Source organism: Oryzias latipes, chromosome 12, assembly GCF_002234675.1.
Source record: "Oryzias latipes chromosome 12, ASM223467v1".
Lineage (NCBI taxonomy): Eukaryota > Metazoa > Chordata > Actinopteri > Beloniformes > Adrianichthyidae > Oryzias > Oryzias latipes.
Window position 1 is genome coordinate 8967213 of NC_019870.2, and position 20136 is coordinate 8987348.

The window sequence follows — 20136 nt, forward strand, 5'->3', positions numbered from 1 at the left end:
TAGCGGAACTGACGAAATAACCTCGTGTTGTATTGTGGGTATATTACCTGAACAAAGATGGCGGACCTATTTGGGGAAGGACTGTTCAACGTTTTTGACGAAGAGCAACAAAGTTCGTCCAGCAAAAAGACTCCCGCGAGTGCAGCTACTGAGACAGAGTAAAGTCATTCATTTAAACCAAATTATATTGGTAAAACTTTACCTTAAAGAACATGTAGTATGGTTTGCGCTCGTAAGGAATTGTTTGTTCGAAATCTCGAATAACCCGCCGGCAAGGCTTAAATCAAATTTGTGATTAACCTAAAACATCTTTGGACTGTTCATAATTACTTATAGTTGTCGAACTGTAATGAACCTTTTTTGAATACTTAATTAGGTTTATGTCAATTAAGAAAAAGCATTTTTAAGATAAAGGTAAAAAATAAATTGCTTACTGTCCAAGTGTCGTTCCACTAACAAAAATAGTGTAGACAGTTTCCATTCAGCCATAATCTTAAACAATAAACATAAAATAGACAGACAAAAAAAAGAAGAAAAAAAATACTGTGCAAGTTCTGATATTTACCAACAAATTAAAGCATTACTGCAATCAAAACATTTGTCAGAAGTTGGAAAATGACTGCAAAGAAAGTGTGGTCAGCACTGCAAGTCCCCTGGAAAAATATTTTATTTTACTTATTTTATTTTTATTTATCTTATTTTATTGCTATTTTTATTCTGTTATTTTATTGCTTGCTTCGTTGCACTGTCATGCTAGTGAGAAATAGCGTCTCGTCTCTCCTGTGTATTTATCTGCAAATACTATGTGAGGAATGACAAACAAATCTTGAAAGGCATAACCATTTTTTCCCCTTGATTGAAGTTAAGTGAGTTAAATTTTTCTTTATTTTTTTCTTCCTTCTTTTTTCTAGGAAAGCTGCAGGTAAATATGGCGCTGACAAAGATGCAGGCTCCTCCACCCGGACAAAGAGGGAGGCAGATGATGATCCGGGGGAGGAGGTGGTTTTTGGGAAGAAACCTCGAAATGAGGCGGCCTCAGTTAATGACCTAAAGTGAGACTCATTGCTTTTAATTCTTTTCACCATGCTTAGGAGAGCCACATTAAGGGTATTAGATTATATAAACAGATAAGGGAAAAAGTAGCCAGTTTTAGTATTTCTAAGATCTTTTTAAAATGTCCTGAAACAGGTGAATAGATGTACAGATGAATAACACGAGATATGTTACGTCTTAATTTGTTTTGAAAAAGTTCAAAGTTTGGATATTCTTAGGCATGAAATCTTCCTCATATGGTCCATCTATAATTCATCTTGTTGCCCAGTATTGTCAGAATAATTGTTTTTTTTTTCTTGCCTTTTTTCATATTGCTTAGTTAAAATGCAGAAACTTTCTTATTTCTTCGACCATTTATTTAGTAAAAGTTGAACTTCGAGTGAAAATATTAAGCTTTGCATACATTGTTTAAGGTAATAGGATTTATTTTGCAGCCTTTTAAAGGTTCACTTAAAATAAAGCTGATGTAAAAGATTTTTAAAAAATTTTTTTGACAGTCTTTCAGAGTTTATGCCTCAAATAAAAGTGGAGCAGGTGGACACAGTGGAAGGATGTTCGCATGAGGTAAATGACACATTTTTAAGCATTTTTAATGATATTCTTTGTGTTATTTGTCCAATTCAATCTAAATGTATGAAATCTTTCCTGTTTAGGTTGCTTTGCCTGCGGATTACGAGTTTAAACCTCTAAAACAAAGAGTTGGGAAAGCAGCTAAGGTATGATGGTTTAAGCTTTCCTCTCTAAAGTGTAACACCTTTGTTGAGACATTTTTATTGAAGTTATATCTCAAAGGTTCTGCTTTTTAGCAGTTTCTTTAAATTTATTTTTTTATTTCTAAAGCCATCGTAGAATACTTTGTATTTTTCTGAAATAAAGTTAATCGCAACATTATTTGGGTGGATTTACTCAAATGAACCTTAACTAATGTTTGTTTTGTGAAATTTGCAGGAATACCCCTTCGTACTCGATCCTTTCCAGCGTGAGGCCATCTTATGCATCGACAACAACCAGTCTGTGCTTGTGTCTGCACACACCTCTGCCGGAAAAACTGTTTGTGCTGAGTGAGTATATGCAAAAACGCTTGGAGAAGTGAATTTTAACTTTGATGCTTAATAGATTACAGCTTGAAAAGCTCCTAAATAATTCACACTTACCAGAAGGATCTTTTTTAAAATAGATTAAGATTTAGAAAAAATAAAGTTATAATTTATTTTCTTTAAAAATATATTTTGATTTTGTTTTTTATTAGGCATTCATTTATCAACTAAGTACATGAATTTGTACAACAATATGATTGAAAAAAAAAATATTTAATAAAGAAAAGAGTCCAGATTTACTTTATTTTAAGGGAAGAAAAACTGATATCTCAGAAATTCTGACCTGTTTTCTGTTTTAGATATGCCATTGCGCTGGCTCTACGAGAAAAGCAGAGAGTCATATTCACAAGCCCAATCAAGGCGCTCTCCAATCAGAAGTACAGAGAGATGTATGAGGAGTTTCAGGATGTGGGTCTGATCACAGGAGACGTCACCATCAACCCCACCGCCTCTTGTCTTGTCATGACTACAGAGGTGGGAAACAGTTTTGTGAGAAATTGAATTTTTTTGTTTTGTTTTCTCACCTTCAGCAGAACTTGCTCTTAAAAAGGTTTTATCATCTACTTGTTCTGACATGTAGTAATGGTTTTGGTCTCAGATCCTGAGGAGCATGCTGTACCGGGGCTCGGAGATCATGAGAGAAGTAGCATGGGTCATCTTTGATGAAATCCATTACATGAGGGATGCAGGTTTGTGCAGACAGAAAACAACATGGTCCTTGATCAATCAATCAAAGTATTTATAAAATAGCACTTCTCATGCAATTGCGCAGCTCAATCGCTTTAACATTAAAAACAAAAACACAATATTACAGTAAAAACCCAACCCACCCTTCACCCTTCCGACTCCCCTCCGTTAAAACATATGACCCATGACCCCGACATACAGTGAATAATGACTATGTAACTTTAAAAATAAATAAATAAATACAATGAAATAAAAAAAAAAAGTATGGCTTGGCGCTGCTGTATGGAAACAGTATTTGGGAATCTCTTCACACCAGGAACCAGCCTGGCCATAGGAGCATCGCCACAGTGCCCACCCAAACTGGGACAGCAACGGGGTCCACTTCACAGCGTGAAGCTGCAAAGTTAAACTCCAGAAGCCCCAGCAAGGGCGACAACTACTAACTAAGCCAGCAAGCCCTGGCAGAAAAGATCCCCACAAGAAACACTGGGGCTAAAATCATGATAAGATGCATGATAGATCAGTGATCTATGAGGATCATTTCTGTTTTATATAAGACCCACTCTGATGAAAATTAATTTTGGGTGTTTTTAACACTGGAGGACAGATATTAAGAAAATTAAGCTCAAATTGTTTCATAATCAAGTGAATCAGGAGCAGACCAAAAAAAATGCAGTTTGAAAAAGAATGTACCTGTATTTGTGACAGAAAATATGCTGGGCAGGCCACAAGCTCCCTGTTCCGAACTCTGAGCAACAGGGAGAGAAAGGGGGCGGGGGGGGGGGAGGGATTGCACAATTCTAACAGTCCTCTCCTATCCACAACTGAGAGGCGAATTTATAATGACCCATTGCCGCTTTGCAGAAACTATATCCTAGAAAAACAGCAAAGGTTTTTTGATTTTGGCTAAAAACTACATAATCATAATTAAAGACCACTAGGCACACTTGTACAATAGATAAAAAAAAACATCAGTTATTAAACATTTGTTTTTATTCACATTGAAACTTTTTTTCTGTTGTCGTAAAGTTTGTTATGGAGTTTGACAAACCAGAGTTTGTGCTGCTAATGTCAGATTAAAACCAAGATTATGAAGCATTGCTGCTTTTTTCATTCATTCATGTACCTAATCCAAGATTGACCACTTTCTGTCTGTTTCAGAACGTGGTGTGGTTTGGGAGGAAACCATCATTCTTCTTCCCGACAACGTACATTATGTGTTTTTGTCTGCCACCATTCCTAATGCTAGGCAGTTTGCAGAGTGGATCTGCCATTTGCACAAGCAGGTGGGGTTTATTTGGTTTCATTTCAATTCATTATGACATTTGGTCTTTCCTTGTGTTTTAAATATGTGAAGGTATAGGTTATTGTTAACATGTCTGTTTGCTTTGTCAATATATTTTCCATTCTGCAGCCATGCCATGTGGTTTACACGGATTACCGCCCCACTCCTTTGCAGCACTACATCTTTCCAGCAGGTGGCGATGGACTTCACTTAGTTGTTGATGAGAATGTAAGGATTTCCAAAAACACCCCCCCCCCCCCCAAAAAAAAATCTGACATTACATCAGTATTTTGGTTTTATTAAGACCAAATGAGAAAATTGATTATTTTATTTTAAAAAATTATTTTTTTAATTTGGACCCAGTTGTTTGCCGAGTTGTGTGTGGTAATGTGTGATCCTCTTTAGGGCGACTTTAGAGAAGACAATTTCAACACAGCCATGCAGGTGCTGAGAGATGTTGGAGATTCTGGGGGCAGTGGCGGCGGCAAGTGGGACCCGAGAGGACGAAAAGGAGGCACCAAAGGTCCGTTTCTATAGAAATCAAATGATGCAACTCAATCATAAATATATGAGAATAAACAATTATCATGTGGGGCTTCAACAGGTCCATCTAGTGTTTTTAAGATCGTGAAGATGATCATGGAGAGGAACTTCCAGCCTGTTATCATCTTCAGCTTCAGCAAAAAGGAATGTGAGGCCTATGCTCTACAAGTGGCCAAACTCGACTTCAACACTGGTATGTGGTTTTCGAGAGACACAGCTGCTTTTTTACTGATTTACCAGCCTTTAAGAAGGGATGTCCCTTCCTATCAGGTTTCTCTGGGCCCGATCCAATTCAGAGTCATTTGAGAATCTGCTGATACTGAGACCTGATCCGACACTTTTGTAACACATAACAAAGCAAAAACAAATTTAATAAACAGATCCAGGCTTTTCGCTGTTTTTATTTAGTCATGTGAGAACGTTTGGTGACTGTAGCTTTAGGATCTTAGAGCTATTTAACATTTTTGATCATGTGATTTAAATGTCAATTAAATTCTTAAAACTTAACAATGACTTGTAAAATCGTTGTAGCATGAATATGATGATGAGTATTCATAGCTCACTCGTGTCAATGTAAGCATTTATCTGATTGGGTTGTTTAGAGATTACATCTTTTTTGTTTTTTTTTGTTTTTCATCCCTTTTTCCAGGAGCTTGCACTTAAGAGACAGTTTTTTTGGCAGCCATCTCACTGTCGTCTCTCTGTTTAACTCTCATAAAAAATAATATAAACAATATTTTTTTCGTTGAAATGCCCTTTTAGGTCTTATTATTTAGCTTAGCGCTCATCATAATAATAAGAATAAAACAAATATCCAATTCCTGATCGGAATGTAACAGCCAATTGGGATTCAGTCTGAAACGACGTGATCTGGCCCAATTTGTGTTCACATGGCATTAGGACATCCCTACCGTTGTGTGTGTAAAAGTGTGACTTTCACTTTAACAAATCCAATTTTTAAACTTGGCAAGAATCGATGAACTCAACTCCAAATGAATATTTAACTTATTTTTATTACTGGCTCAGGTATTAAGAAAAGAGTTGGTTTCACTGCAACTCGTATCAGCTGAAACTGTGCTATTATTATCTGAGCAATGATTTCCTCTCTGTGCGTCTTGTATTTGGGTCATGGTTGCTTAATTTGACATCATCATTTTTAATTGCCTCCAGATGAAAAGATTTCCTGTTGGGCTCAGAAAAGGTCCAGCAAAACCCATCGTTAGGATTCATTTATGAAACTTTTGGAAGGGAAGGTTCAGATGTCCAAATGTTGGAATGTTAGATTGAAACCTCTTCATTGTGTCACAGATGTGATGTGTGTTTCCCCCCACACGGGCCTGCTGTTTGGCTCAGTTGAGAGGTGGAGTGGTTGCTTCAGGAAAACAAGTTTTGTTTGGACGTAATCCAGCTGTGGAGTAAGCTTGACTCAACCCAGTTCTCTCTGCTTTGGATGTTTTACCGCAAGGGAAAAAAATCTGAAGAGGTTTTGATGGTAAACATTTTCCTTCCTTGTTTTGATTTGTTTTTCCTGGACATACATATATCCATCATCACTCTTTAAACATTTATGGACAGTTTTTTTAAACTGTCAGCATTTTAAAGACCCACTATGATGACAATTGGTTGGTGTTTTTAACATGTTCTTATGGCATTTTTCTAATGATGGATGATGAAAAATTAAGCTTGAGCTTGCATATAATGCAGAAAATGCGCTTGGGGGGCTACAATCTCCCTGTTCTAAGCTCTCAGCAACGGGAAGGGGGTTTTAAGTTGTTCTGCGGTAACGGTTCCACCCACAACTCGGAGGCGAATTTCATATAAACTACTACTCTGCAGTAACAATGTCCTAAAAAAATTACACTTTTTTTATTTAAAAAAAAAACATAATCATAATGAAAAGACCTCTGGGAACAGGGTTAACAGGGTTTTAAAACTGCTCAAACGATGATCAGAGTGGGTCCTCAATGGACTTGATTGAAAGATTTTGCCCATGAAACCTTTTTCTGATCTTTTTATTACTGCAATTTATAATCAACTTATTCAAATTTTTAAAAATATATTGGATTAAATCAAAGAAATTCCTCCACAAAATTTAAGATTTTTACTAACATTTTTGCTACAATAGGATGCAAACCCTAAAAAAAACTTCCTGGAACAAGATCTCACTTTAAACAGCTGGGACTCTTCTATGCTGTGTGTTTTCTCCAATGTGTGTGTCTTTGTGAGCCAGTTTTGATAAGGAAAAAGGGCCACGTTGCTGCTCTGGTTTCTCCTTTCAGAACCAGCTGGGCCTCTCATCATCTCCTACATTTTTGTCTCTGTGTCTTCTTTTCTTCATGGACTTGTTTGGCTTTGTGCTCTGTCGGCTTTTTTTGTTGGAATGGAGTTAAAGTCGGTGGAGAAAAGCGATGAGTTATCCAGATTGTGGCTGTTTTCCTTTTCAAAACAGACACACATGGAGGGAATTCTGACCCGTCGTGATCTGTCATTTAATAAAACAAATGTTGGTTGTAATTTGATTGGTGAAGCGTCTTTTATTAAGTCTGGAGAGAAGTGGTTTTATTTATGCTCAAAACTACATGTGCTGGACTGACTGAATTCATGATGGAGACCAGAAGGTGTGTTGCACATCATGGTGATGAGTTCATTGCTTCTGGTATGTAGGCTGGGGTTAAGTGTAATCTTACTGCAGAGGCATCCAGAGGAAACTGAAAGCGTGTCGACTTTCTTTGCTGAAGGGAGCCAGGAGAAAGAAACATTCTCTTAGGGGAAAAAAAAATTAACAGACCGTTGGGATGAAATCTTCACAAGGCTTCACCAGTTATTCTTGGAAGACATTGGATCTGTCGTTATTTTGTAAAGTTGGTCAGTTTGTCATCGTATTTCTGAGTGAAGCAGCAGCATGTAAACCAAATAAATGACTTTCTGTTCATTCTACCATCTCCCCTCCATTATGTGAGGTTGAATCTCCTAAGAACAATGCTGCTGTACAGGTTAAGCCAAGACAAACTCACGATTCTGTGGGGAGCACGGCCTTCCTAAGTGACCTTGGTCCTTTTTGTTAGTCTGAGGAGTTCAGTCCTTGTGCTGACGTCACGCACAGAATGTTCTGGCTGATAAACAAACTTTGGCTTCCTGAAGGAAAGGAAAAGGGACTCAACACTTGGCTGCTTCGCTGTGGCGCTGAATTCAAGAGAGGAGTGGTTTTTGATCCAAGGGACGATTATGGTGACGGATGCTAGTGAGCAGGTTGGACGTCCCTCCAGTCCATCCACACCGGGAAGTTTGACTACATTTGGAAAAATTTGTAAAAGAACCATACCACTAGTGTGTTATTGTTATATAATATATATATATATTTTGCAACTCTTCTTTCTAACAGTGCCAATTCCCCAATCACATTCTTACAAACTCGTCAAAATTTACACACACCTAGTACTGGTGTGGATTCTGGGCATTGTGACACCCCTAAATGGTGACATCCCAGCTGGCGAAACCTTTAAAATATCTTATAGGGCACAGAACAAACATTTCTAAATCCAGTAACAAAATCAAAACATGTGTTGGCGATATTCAAAGGAAGTCTTGAAACAATTATAGGATGGCTACAAGACCTACAGCTTGATTGTCATTTTTCTGGCAAAATGGGAAATTTGGCGGTTTTCACATTTTCCCACCGTATGAGAAAGAAAATTTGTTTGAGCGATCTTCACAAAATTTCACACACATCCCACCAGCTTAGGTCTACAACCACAACTGACTTTTTTCTTTTTTTTACCTTTGACCTCAGGAAGAGGCTGCCATTTTTTTTCTTCTTTAAAAAAATCTTTAAGCCCACCTACACATTTCAATTCCTCCTGGGATTTTGACCTATTGCCTTCTAAGTCCTCAACCGACATTGGAAAGCTGCTTAAGAACAAAAATCAGACATAGAAATTGTAGAATTTTATTTCTAGGGGGGCAAGCCTTCAAAAGAGGCGTTTTAGTACTCACACATTTTTGACTGGAATATTGTGAAAATTCAATAAATGACTTGTTAGCTAAAGCTGAACAAAATACCATGATATGGACATATTACTACACATGTGAGTGTGATGAGCAAAATACCTCAGTTGCCAAGGAAATAAAAAAATGTACTTTTTCCAATTCTTCTAAAGATTACATAGACCTGTTCGTCCCATCCAGGCGACCAAAACATGAAGTGGTTGCTATGGAGGTGAAGCCAACAGAAAAGCTGACTTTAAAAAAAACAACAACAAAGAAGTGTTTTTTACATTAACTTGTCACGTGCAAGTTTGACCAGGGTGACTGGGGCAGAGGGGCAGAGTAAGGTGCATGTGTCAGCCGCTCAGCCATGTCAAAGAGGGGCTGCGTGGACAGGGGTGGATAGCGCCTGCGGGCCATACAATGCAGCTTGTGGCTTAATTTTACTTTTTTTATTTTTTTAAGAATTGCACAACTTTGTTAGGAAACAAAGTTGAAACATTTTGGTTACAAAACCATATCTGAATTAAGGAGAACTTGCTCACCCTGTTTGTGGTTGCAAACCCCCCACCCTCCAACCCCAATCTTTCCTCATCTTCCATGGCGCCATATGGAGGAAGAAAATGAACAAACAATTTTTAAAATTTGCTCCAAATCAGACAGACTTGGGATGCTAGGAAAGGCCTTTGTGCTAATATTTACACGACGTGTTTGTTCCAGATGATGAGAAACGTCTGGTGGAAGAAGTCTTCAACAATGCGGTGGACTGCCTCTCGGATGAGGACAAGAAACTGCCTCAGGTGACCGCTTTGGCAAAACTATCCAGTAACAGCGTTTGCAAATTTCATTTCCTCCTTTCATTTTCTATGAGGGAAGAGCAGCCTGATCAGAAGTAGTGGCTAAAACTCCTGCTTCTGCTGCTGTTTTACTGATTCATGTCCTTCAAGCTGTTGTGATTTTGTGGTTCAAGTGTTTATGGAATCATTACTGTGATCTTCATCGAGTATCCCTCTGTGTTTTAATGATTCTTAACCTGCAAACTGTCATATTCACAGGTGGAACATGTTTTGCCGCTATTGAAAAGAGGGATAGGTATCCATCATGGCGGTCTACTGCCCATTCTGAAAGAGACGATAGAAATTCTGTTCTCTGAAGGTTTGCTCAAGGTAACTTCAGTCCAGTTTTTGTCCCATTCTGCAGAACATCAAGGAGTGATAAACGTTTTTGATTAAAAAATTTTTTTAACAGTTTAGGAAAAAAAAATTAACAGTTTGACTTCTGTTTCGTTTTGGTTGTCTTTATGTAGAGGAACATCTCAAAAAGTTTAAATAACAACATGAAAAAGTTAAGTGTTGGGCATGTGAAAACTTGAAACTCATATTTTAACTAGAATTATGAGACATTTTGGACCTCTGTGTTTTAGGTGTGGCTTTACATAAGGAATTCCACATTTGCAGTCCATTTTAAGGATTTTTCTGTATGTGGCAGCTCTTCATTTACAGATCCAGTTTTGACTGGATTTCACCCAAATCTACTCAAGGCTGTGCTGTCCCTGTAACTGGTGCATCTTTTCCAACAACACATTTTTATACCACTTAAAATGTGCTTTGATACAGCACTCTGTGAACAACCAGCCTCTTGGCAATACGCTTTAGTGGCTAGCCCTTTCTGTGATGTCCATGCGTGGACATCAGGTTCAGTCAGAATTTCTTAACCTATAATTGTGCACCGACCATTGACTGTATATGAGAAGTGGACTGAGTGACCCCCTCCCTCCTCACAAACAGGAAGTACCTGCTGGCTCCAAGAAGCCTAAATTCTGTAGATTTCAATTGAGGAATTATCGGCTGTTATCCAGTTATCATATTTGTCAAAATAATCATTTTTGCCCTGCTAACTTTTTTTTTTGTTGCTAGTCCTAATTTCTTTTCGTGACTTTTTTTTGAGTGCAAGGTATTCAAGTTGTAAACTGACCAATCAGATGCTTCAATAAAAGTATGTGGTCTCACGTTGAGCCTTCAAAACGTTTGATTGACCGAGCCTGCTTTCAAGTGGTAGAGGTGTGGACTTCCAACACTCCTGATTGGCTTGAGTGGTCGCCATAGAAACATTGTTGTCTAACTCCAACATGGCAGCATCTATATCACCAAAAAATGGCGACTGATTTTACTTTATTTCGTTGGGACCCGAAGAAAGCCTTTTTTTGAGTGACGTGACACGTCCAGTTCACATATTTAGTCAATAGTTGTGAGACTGTTTGAAAATATTTGCAGCCGTTTAAAAAAAAAAATTCAGACACTGTATAGTTAGTCTTTATTTCACTGTAAGCTACAATTCTCAGCAAACCAAAAAAATTGACTTTCACTTTTGCACTGTTCCGTTTTTTTAGCTGCATCTTTAAAATGGTATATTCAAAACACAAAAAGAAAAAATTTAGCTGAGCATAAACCTGCTGTTAATGAATCGTGTGCTCATGACATCGGTCATAAACAAAGCTCATTTAACGTATGAGTGAATTACATCACTCTTCCTCATTTCAGGCGCTGTTTGCCACTGAAACCTTTGCCATGGGAATCAACATGCCAGCCCGCACTGTGCTCTTCACCAGCGCTCGCAAATTTGATGGCAAGAGCCACCGCTTTGTAAGAACACATTCATTTCATCCGTATCCTTGTTATGAATTCATTTCTACTATTAAGTCTTCTCCATAACTTTCTATACTTTCTATAACTTTCTATAATCTTGTTATAATCCTATTAATTTAAAATGTAGAGTAGTCATATTACAATGTCTTTACATTAACAATAAATGTTATTTTACTGGTCTTTATTTAGCTATAAATCCAGGTTCATTTGTTTGCTTCACACTGAGTTCATGAGCTTTTCCAGTTTCCAAAAATGGTAAAGTGCGTTACGGGCAACCCAAAGTGTTTCACAGAACCACAGTGAGAATCCGTGCTCTAAAGTATCATTTTTAAACTAATATAACCCGAAACAAGCTGACAAAGTAAGAGTCTCAGCAAAAGAGAACCCATCTTCACAACTCTTCAAAAAAAAGAAGGTTGGATCCGTCTAATCATTGCTTTTACCTCAGAAGGGCTTTGGTTTGTGTGCAGTGACGCCTTTATAAGGTCCTCCAGCTCGCATGGCCACATAAACAGCCACGTATTGTTTATAAGCGCTGCGTCTGAAGCTGTCGTCACTTGTGAAACATTACAGACTGGGAAAAGAGGGGGGTCGCCCTCCAGCAAGTTCATCAGAAACATCTGGCGGTCCTGTTGGAGCCAGAACTCCACGCAGGCACTTGCCCATCAAAGCTCCTGTGCTCCACATGGTGATGTGAGCCAGTGGGAAATTTGAGATGAAAGGCAGATAATCCTGTTGTTTCTCTGTCCAATAATCTGCTTGTACAGGGTTTAATGGGTTTTTCATAGTTACTGGGATTGTATTTTTGGGCACATACCCTTCCCAGACAAATAGCAACACCGTTAATTGCCAGGACAGAAAATAAAACTGATTACTTTTCCTTTGGCAATAACTGTTTTGGTTTTTTCTAGATCACGTCAGGCGAGTACATCCAGATGTCAGGCCGTGCTGGAAGAAGAGGGATGGACGACAGGGGGATTGTTATTTTCATGGTGGATGAGAAGATGAGTCCTGCTGTGGGGAAACAGCTTCTAAAGGTGCTTTCATGGCGTCAGACACAAACGCTTTGACACTCCTCATCATTTCAGACCCCTTTGCTGTGGTGTTACTTGGTGTCATGCGGTTTCCGACTCCCATCATTGGTTCCTCTTGAGGAGCGTACGGTCTTTTTGTGCTCTGTCATTTGACAAACGCACAACCTTGCTGCTATAAATAAGTGACTTTATAAGGAAATTGTGTTAATATTTAACTACTTGAACTTTGCTTTGGACTCTGCTTCTCACAATGCAGTGATTACTAAAACCTCCTTTTAAGTCTGAAAGTGCAACAGCTGTTGACAATGGTGGTCATAACTTTATGTAGATAGCTCATACTTCTATGCGGTCTGAGAGACGACAGAAATATGGTTAAAAGAAATTGGAAAATGTTAATATTAGTATTTCTTTGAAGAGACTTCCTGTTGGTTTAAAACTCGCCACCTGTTTGCTGCTGTTCTCCACCTTTCCTCCATCAGTAGGAAAAGGTCGATAACTTGGCTACGCACTGGAGTTTTTTTTGCACAAAACTACATAATATATCTTAAAATGGTGCAACATATCAGGTTTTCTGGTAGAAATCTGCATGTTTTCTACAAAATCGTATCTATGTAAACCCCACTGCATCAAAGAACTGACAGAAAACTCAAATTTCTTGAAAATCTGATGTTTTTAAAGATAAAATCCACCAAATAATGTGCCACGTCATTTTTTTTGAGATATGGATAGCTATTTATTATGATACGTTTTGTGATTTGGTAAGTTTTTGCTCACAAAAATCTTAGTTGAAGATGTAAAAATATTGACATGAGTTTTCAATAGAAAAAGAACCTCTTTTACCCACTGTCTCCCATTTGATCTTCACCTGGTGTATCTATATTACGGTTAATATTACAGTTAATTACCAACAAAATTTGCATTATTTCAATCCTGCAAGAAGTCATTTAGAATAAAATCACAACATATGAGTAATTCTAACGGTAAAGTTTTAAATATTACATAAACTTTTTCCACCAAAAGTGTTGAATGAGCAGGAAAACCCTTCTACTGCCCCTAGTGGAATGATGATCCACTACAGGGCAGTAAGCATGGAACAAGTAATATGCAGTGGGTTGTCAAGGAACGTTTGGATCTTGCTAATGAGATTGGAGTCTCAGAAATGCCCGTTTAAAATATATGATTGGTTATATGGGGCTAATGTCAGAAAATAAATTACATTGCAATAAATCCCGTCTACATGTCATTTAAAAAAATCCATTAGTTTAAATAAGGAAATGTGTGGTGTGTATCTGTGTGCAGGGCTCAGCAGACCCTTTGAACAGCGCTTTCCATCTGACCTACAACATGGTGCTGAACCTGCTGCGAGTGGAAGAGATCAACCCAGAGTACATGCTGGAGAAGTCCTTCTACCAGTTCCAGCACTACAGGGCCCTGCCCGGCGTGGTGGAGAGTGAGTCGTGCAGATCTTCTGGGGTTGAACCGGAAGGTTCTGTTGACATGACAACACCTAGGATGATGTTACTTCACTTGTAGTATCCCCACACAAACACAGTTTAATTTGAGCCAAAGCAGAGCCTCCGGGGTGGGTTTTTTTTGTCTTTTTTTTTTTTTTTTTTAGAAAAACACTGCAGTCATAGTCACTGTGAAGTGGCTCCTGCCTGTATTGCCCCCCCCGCATAAGAAAGCAGCGGTTACACATGGTCACACTCAAGCTTTGTCAATCCTTTCACATTAAAGTGTAATCTGGGAACTTTTATTTTCTGTTGTGAATACAAAACAAAGAGGAAGAACATCTGCAGCGCCAAACTCTACTGATTCCTTTGTTTAAAAAAGGAAGCCATATATTGCATTTTCTTTTTTTCTATTTCTGCAGAAATTAAGAAGTTGGAGGAGCAGTACCACACCATTGAGATCCCGAACGAAGAGAGCGTGGTCACCTACTTTAAGATCAGGCAGCAGTTAGCCAAACTGAGCAAAGAGATACAAGAGTTCATCCACAAGCCCAAATACTGCCTGCCCTTCTTGCAGCCCGGACGGCTCGTGAAGGTACGTCTCTGCACCCCTCGCCGTCTGTTGATATTTGAACGTAAACACTGACCGTGTGGCTTTGCTGCCTCAGGTTAAAAAGGATGATGCAGACTTCGGTTGGGGAGTTGTTGTAAACTTCTGCAAAAAGACAAATGTAAAGGTAAGAATACCACTTTTGACCTCACAGTAGTTAAATCATAATCATCTTTTGATCTATTCTAAAAGCGTCCCCAGTGGTCTTTTAATTATAATTATAATTAAACTAAAAAAAACCTGTGGTGTTTTCGAACACGATTCTGCTTTTTCCCACTCAGGCCAGCACAGACTCGGACCCGCTGTATGTAGTGGAGGTATTGCTCCACTGTAGCAAGGAAAGCATGAAAAACGCTGCAACTGAAGCTGCCAAACCTGCTCCACCAGGGGAGACTGGAGAGATGCAGGTTGGTGACTGAAAGACCATTTAGATTCAACCACAACACAGAGCTTGTAACTGATGCTTTTTTTTTTTCACCTCCAGGTGGTTCCAGTGATGCTCCACCTCCTCACATCCATCAGCTCAGTTCGTCTGTACATCCCCAAAGATCTGAGGCCCTTTGACAACAGACAGCTGATGCTCAAGTCCATACAGGTCCAACCAGCAGCCATCAAGAAGGCAAAAGGAGTTCAAACTATGAACACAAATCCTGAGTCGTGCCTGCTTTTCCCCTCAGGAGGTGCAGAAACGTTTCCCAGATGGCGTTCCTCTGTTAGACCCCATCGATGACATGGGCATCAAAGACCCCGGGCTGAAAAAAGTCATTCAGAAGGTGGAGGCCTTTGAGCACCGCATGTACACCCACCCGCTGCACAGTGACCCCAACTTGGAGTCGGTTTACTCTCTCTGCGAGAAAAAAGCTCTGGTGAGAAACTGTTTGTGGAGTTCAATGGCAGACGTCAGGAAGTCCTTCTAAATGTCAGACCTTCCTTTGATCCAGACTTACTGTAGTTGGATCTAAAAAAAATGTATGATGCTCTTTTAGAAAATAATCAGTGACATTTTATTGCTTTCCTCTAAAATTAATAACAATTAAAGGTCAGAAAGTTCCCTCATAAGAGCAGGTTGTTTTTCCAAACACTCCATTTAGATCACATTGAATGCAAAAAAAAACGTCTCTTTTGCACCTTCAGATGTTTGTCATTTTCTTTTCTTTTGGCAATTGGTCCAGGACGAGCATGGGTTCTTTGCTCCCTATTAGTTTTTTTCATTCACTTTATATATAAATTGCTTTTTCGTGTCTCAGATTGCCACAGAGGTCCGAACGGCCAAACGAGAGCTGAAGAAGGCTCGCACCGTCCTGCAGATGGATGAGCTGAAATGCCGGAAGAGGGTTCTGCGGAGACTCGGCTTCGCCAGTCCCTCCGATGTCATCGAGATGAAGGGGCGGGTCGCCTGTGAAATCAGCAGGTAAGGAGACGGCGTTGCATCTCTTCACGAGCGTCACTTTTTCGAGGTGTTGGTCTGTTTTTAACGAGAAGCGCTGCAGCCTTACCCATCAGATCTGTGTGTTAACATGTGACCACAGAGGATGTGGTGATCACAGACGCAGAGGGCCAACTATTTGTGGCTTTAATTGTTTCACAGCATGACCTTTCACAAGGCTCGCCTACGATTGTCTAAAGACCCACTCCGATCACCTTTTGAGTTGTTTAAAAAGCCTTCTCAGTCGTCTTTTGATTATTATTAGGCTGTTTTTGGAAAACATTTTTAAAAAATTGCTTCTTTTCTGGGCAGCATATTTTTCACGTAACAAAGTGTTTTTCTAAACAACATTTTTCATCTGCTCCTGATTCACAACAATTTGAATAAGAAATACTCAGAAAAAAATTTTGAGCTTAATTTTCTTCTGATAAATGCCACATGAGCATGTTAAAAACACCAAAAACACATTTTTTTAAATCTGTCTTTAAAGTGATATCACAAATGTTTTTCAAGGATTTATTGCTGTTTTGTTTTTTTTAATACCGTAAACGTCTATTTTAATGTAAAGTCGTAATGTTTTTGGCTGACAGAAGTCAAATATGTTTTTCATTTTTCCAGTGGTGATGAGCTTCTGCTGACAGAGATGATGTTCAACGGCCTCTTCAACGACCTGTCAGTGGAACAGGCCACCGCTCTGCTGTCCTGCTTTGTCTTCCAGGAGAACGTGAGCAAACGCACACCAACCCTCCAAATCTCTGCACACATAAACGCCCAGCTCTCATTCCCAAACGCCGAAGCCGGAGGGGCTTTATTTTTGCTTCGATTTCTTCACTTGCAAAAACAGAAATCTCGGGGTTTTGTAAGTTTGTCTGGCCTTTTCGAGCGCGCAGTCCAGCAGAGTAATTTATTTGAGGAGGTCTTTTTCCTCTGGCTCTGCACCAGCTGTAATGTTTCCCTCCCTCCTCAAGTTGTCCTCAAACGCCCCATCAATGGAAGAGAACAATAGAGAGCAGCTGCCACCTCCACCAGAAAAGATCAGCGAGCAGCTGTCAGTAAACGGCACCAGCTGCTGCTTTTGGAAGGATTTCTCCTCATATCTGCGTGGGATTTTCTCATCTTCTTCACATTTTAATTATTTAGATTTTACCATGTTTTATCTTTTACTCATTGAGACCAATTTGCTGTTAAAAATGACTAAGAATAAGGAGTTTTGGGGAGGCATAGCCCTCTACAAAAATTAAAGAGTAGAAACCGGAGGTCTCCTGTTTACAGATTTCATGCAAGCGTTTGCAAATTTTCAACTAAAAAGGACACAAAACAGGAGCTTTCACTTTGATAGAGAATAATGGGAGTAAAGCAGGTGTGCAGACTCATGAACACGCCTTTCCAGGTGTCAGGAACAGAGTTCCTCAGTCGCCTTTTGCTTCAGTACTTTATCATTACAGGTCTAAAACTAGAAAACGCTTTACAGATAAATAAGCATAACGTAAGAGATTTTGAAAAGAGAAGATTTAAAATCACCAAAAAAAGCAGCAATAGTCAAAATAAAATCCTTCTTTCCTCATAAACTTTTCTTTTTTCAAGGTTTTCATCCCAGAAAGCAATTTTTCAGCCTCTTTGTCATAAAACAAACTATTTACTATTAATTAGAATTAAAGGCAGGGTTGCCCTCGATGGTAACATTTGATAGACATACTGGCATGTCTGTCATGGAGTCATTTAAAAGACAAAATCTTTTCTACTGTCTTGCTGAATAACATGTATGTCCACCTATGTTCCAAGTTTCTGTTGCTGCAGATCCTATTGGGGTGTAGGCCAGTTGTCCCTCAGTTGTCCCTCAGCTGCCAATCAGAATCGAGTATTCACCCGATCCGTCTATGATGTAGCTTCACTGGCTTCCAATAACCTGCAGCCTTTGAAGGAGAAGAGAATCACAGAGTCTAAATTATTTTATGCATCAAAAAGAAGCTATAAAATTGCCCCTGCCCTTATAAAGTGCAATATTTAGATAGAAACATTAATAAAATCACACATTCATTTAACAAAGCAATGACATTAATATGTAGTTACAAACACTACAAATAAAATGTATCCATTTAAAGAGAGTTCTTTTTATTTTTAAACTTTTGTCTTCTACTTCTCTTCACAAACTGAATCTTCAGAGAGGATCACAGAAAACTCATCACTTGGTATTTTTTTTTTCAGGCCAGCGAGATTCCCAAACTGACCGAACAGCTGGCAGCGCCGCTCAGACAGATGCAGGTGAGACGGCGGGAAGCGCTTCTTTCTTTCCACCGCTCTTTCAGTCACACTTTGAACTTAAACACCCCCGCCGTTGCTCTCGCATCCAGGAGTGTGCGAAGCGCATCGCCAAAGTGTCGGCAGACGCCAAGCTGGAAGTGGACGAGGAGACGTATCTGAGCCAGTTCAAGTCCCACCTGATGGACGTGGTCTTTGCCTGGGCCAACGGGTCCAGCTTCTCCCAGATCTGCAAAATGACCGACGTCTTTGAAGGTTTGAGACGGAACAAGTGGCTGAGTGAAAGATTTAAAAAAAGACACCGTGCTCATTAATAAAGGAGTACACAAGCACATAAAACGTAAAGATACATCTAAAAACCATAACAATCTGCTATCCTTGGAGGCCAATATGAAAGCCTCCTGAAAGAACTCAAAAGAAGAAATCAGACTGAAGGCTGAACCTTCTATCGTTTGAATTGCTCAATACTCTCCAGTTCTTAAATGGATGAGAGGAATAACCACTTAAAACTGACCCGAAGTAAACGTAGACAGCTGTAAAATTCTAAAAGCTCCGATGAAACATGAGCCTGACCACGCAAAGCTCTGAAAAGATCTAGAAATCAACGACCATTTCGACACCACAGACTCCATTTGGAAGAAAATCTGTGCAACGTCTGGTCTTATAAACCCTTAGTGGTCCGAGGCGCGTACTGACAACCACGCCTCTTTCAGTCTGCCGCTGGGCATCAGTAGTTACCATCACCAGGTATGAATGAGGAGTGAATGAATAATGGACACATTGTAAGTGCTTTGAGGCTCTGGAAAATCGCAGATAAATCCAGTCCATTATTATTGTTATTATTAAACCAAATGACGGAAGCTTTTTGTATGTCTGCTGCAGGAAGCATCATCCGCTGCATGCGCCGTTTAGAGGAAGTGCTGCGACAGATGTGCTCGGCTGCCAAAGCCATTGGAAACACGGAACTGGAGAACAAGTTTGCAGAAGGTGAGAAGTCCTCAGATAATGTAGCACACATGATCAGTTATACGCAAAGCGGGTTTACTCCTCGTAGATAATCAGAAATGAGCTCAAAGTTCAGTTATTATGCTTCAGATCTAGTTTTATTACTTCCTGATTGGAGGAAAATAAATAAATAACCCTAACCCTTTCTGGAAAACCTAAATCATGATCACCTGTAAGCTTTTGGCCACATTTACGCTTCAAAGGTTTTGCTGAAAGCAGCTCAGGTGGTGTCCTTAAAGACCCACTCCAATGAAAGTTGTTTTTTATGCTTTTTCCTGAAAATAGAGGACACACATATATGCAGAAAATTAAGCTCATAATTGCATTTCCGAGTATTTCTTTATTCAAAACTGTTGAAAAAAATGCTGTTTGAAGAAGAGCAAATTCGATATATAGATAATATGCTGGGTGGGCCATGTGCTAACAACAAGGTGGGCCAACAAGGTGGAGAAGGGGGGCGGGGTTGCTTGACGCCAGTGTCCCGCCCACAAATCAGAGCAGAAACTGTCCTAGAAAACGACTTTTTTGTTTTTTATTTTTTATAATTTTAGCTAAAAACAACATAACGAAAAGATGACTGGGCTTTTAAAATAGATCAAAAGATCAGAGTGGGTCTTTAAGGATTCAAGCGGACTGCAGCATTCCGGTTTTTTAGGTGGATTAAAAATATTAAAAAAGCTACCTGTTTTGTTTTTTTTGATAAGTGATCTTTTTCTGCCTTAATTTGAGAAACTAAATTGAACATTTTCAAGCCGTTTCTTGAATGTATTTGACCAATTCTTCTTTCATTCTGTGGTTTTCTGTCTCTGCAGGAATAACGAAGATAAAGAGAGACATCGTCTTTGCTGCTAGTCTCTATTTATAGTGACTTTCCTTCACACCGTCTGCAATGTTTTACACACACACCTCTTTACAACATCAAACCTGAACTGAGGTGTGTTGTTGAGCTGATTTTTTTACCAGACGTTTTCTGTTTTGATTGTCCATGTTTTTTTTTTTTAATATTAATATAATTTTTTTTTGCTCACATGAGCAAACCAGAGCAAACATTCACAGA

The 20136-nt window shown here is 39.1% G+C and overlaps 1 protein-coding gene across 1 annotated transcript; it reads left to right on the forward strand.

Annotated features, from left to right (window-relative positions):
- The first annotated feature begins 19 nt into the window (after positions 1 to 19).
- On the forward strand, positions 20 to 20019 carry mtrex (Mtr4 exosome RNA helicase). Its single transcript, NM_001164882.1, is given in 27 exon segments — positions 20 to 158; positions 912 to 1052; positions 1551 to 1617; positions 1707 to 1769; positions 2002 to 2114; positions 2450 to 2624; positions 2749 to 2839; positions 3999 to 4123; positions 4252 to 4350; positions 4528 to 4645; positions 4727 to 4858; positions 9370 to 9449; positions 9705 to 9815; positions 11190 to 11291; positions 12206 to 12331; positions 13628 to 13778; positions 14202 to 14374; positions 14448 to 14516; positions 14671 to 14796; positions 14874 to 14984; positions 15067 to 15255; positions 15637 to 15800; positions 16434 to 16539; positions 18021 to 18077; positions 18167 to 18329; positions 18957 to 19061; positions 19892 to 20019. Coding segments are annotated over 27 exon segments (3111 nt in total). The 5' UTR covers positions 20 to 57; the 3' UTR covers positions 19945 to 20019.
- The last annotated feature ends 117 nt before the right edge of the window (positions 20020 to 20136 follow it).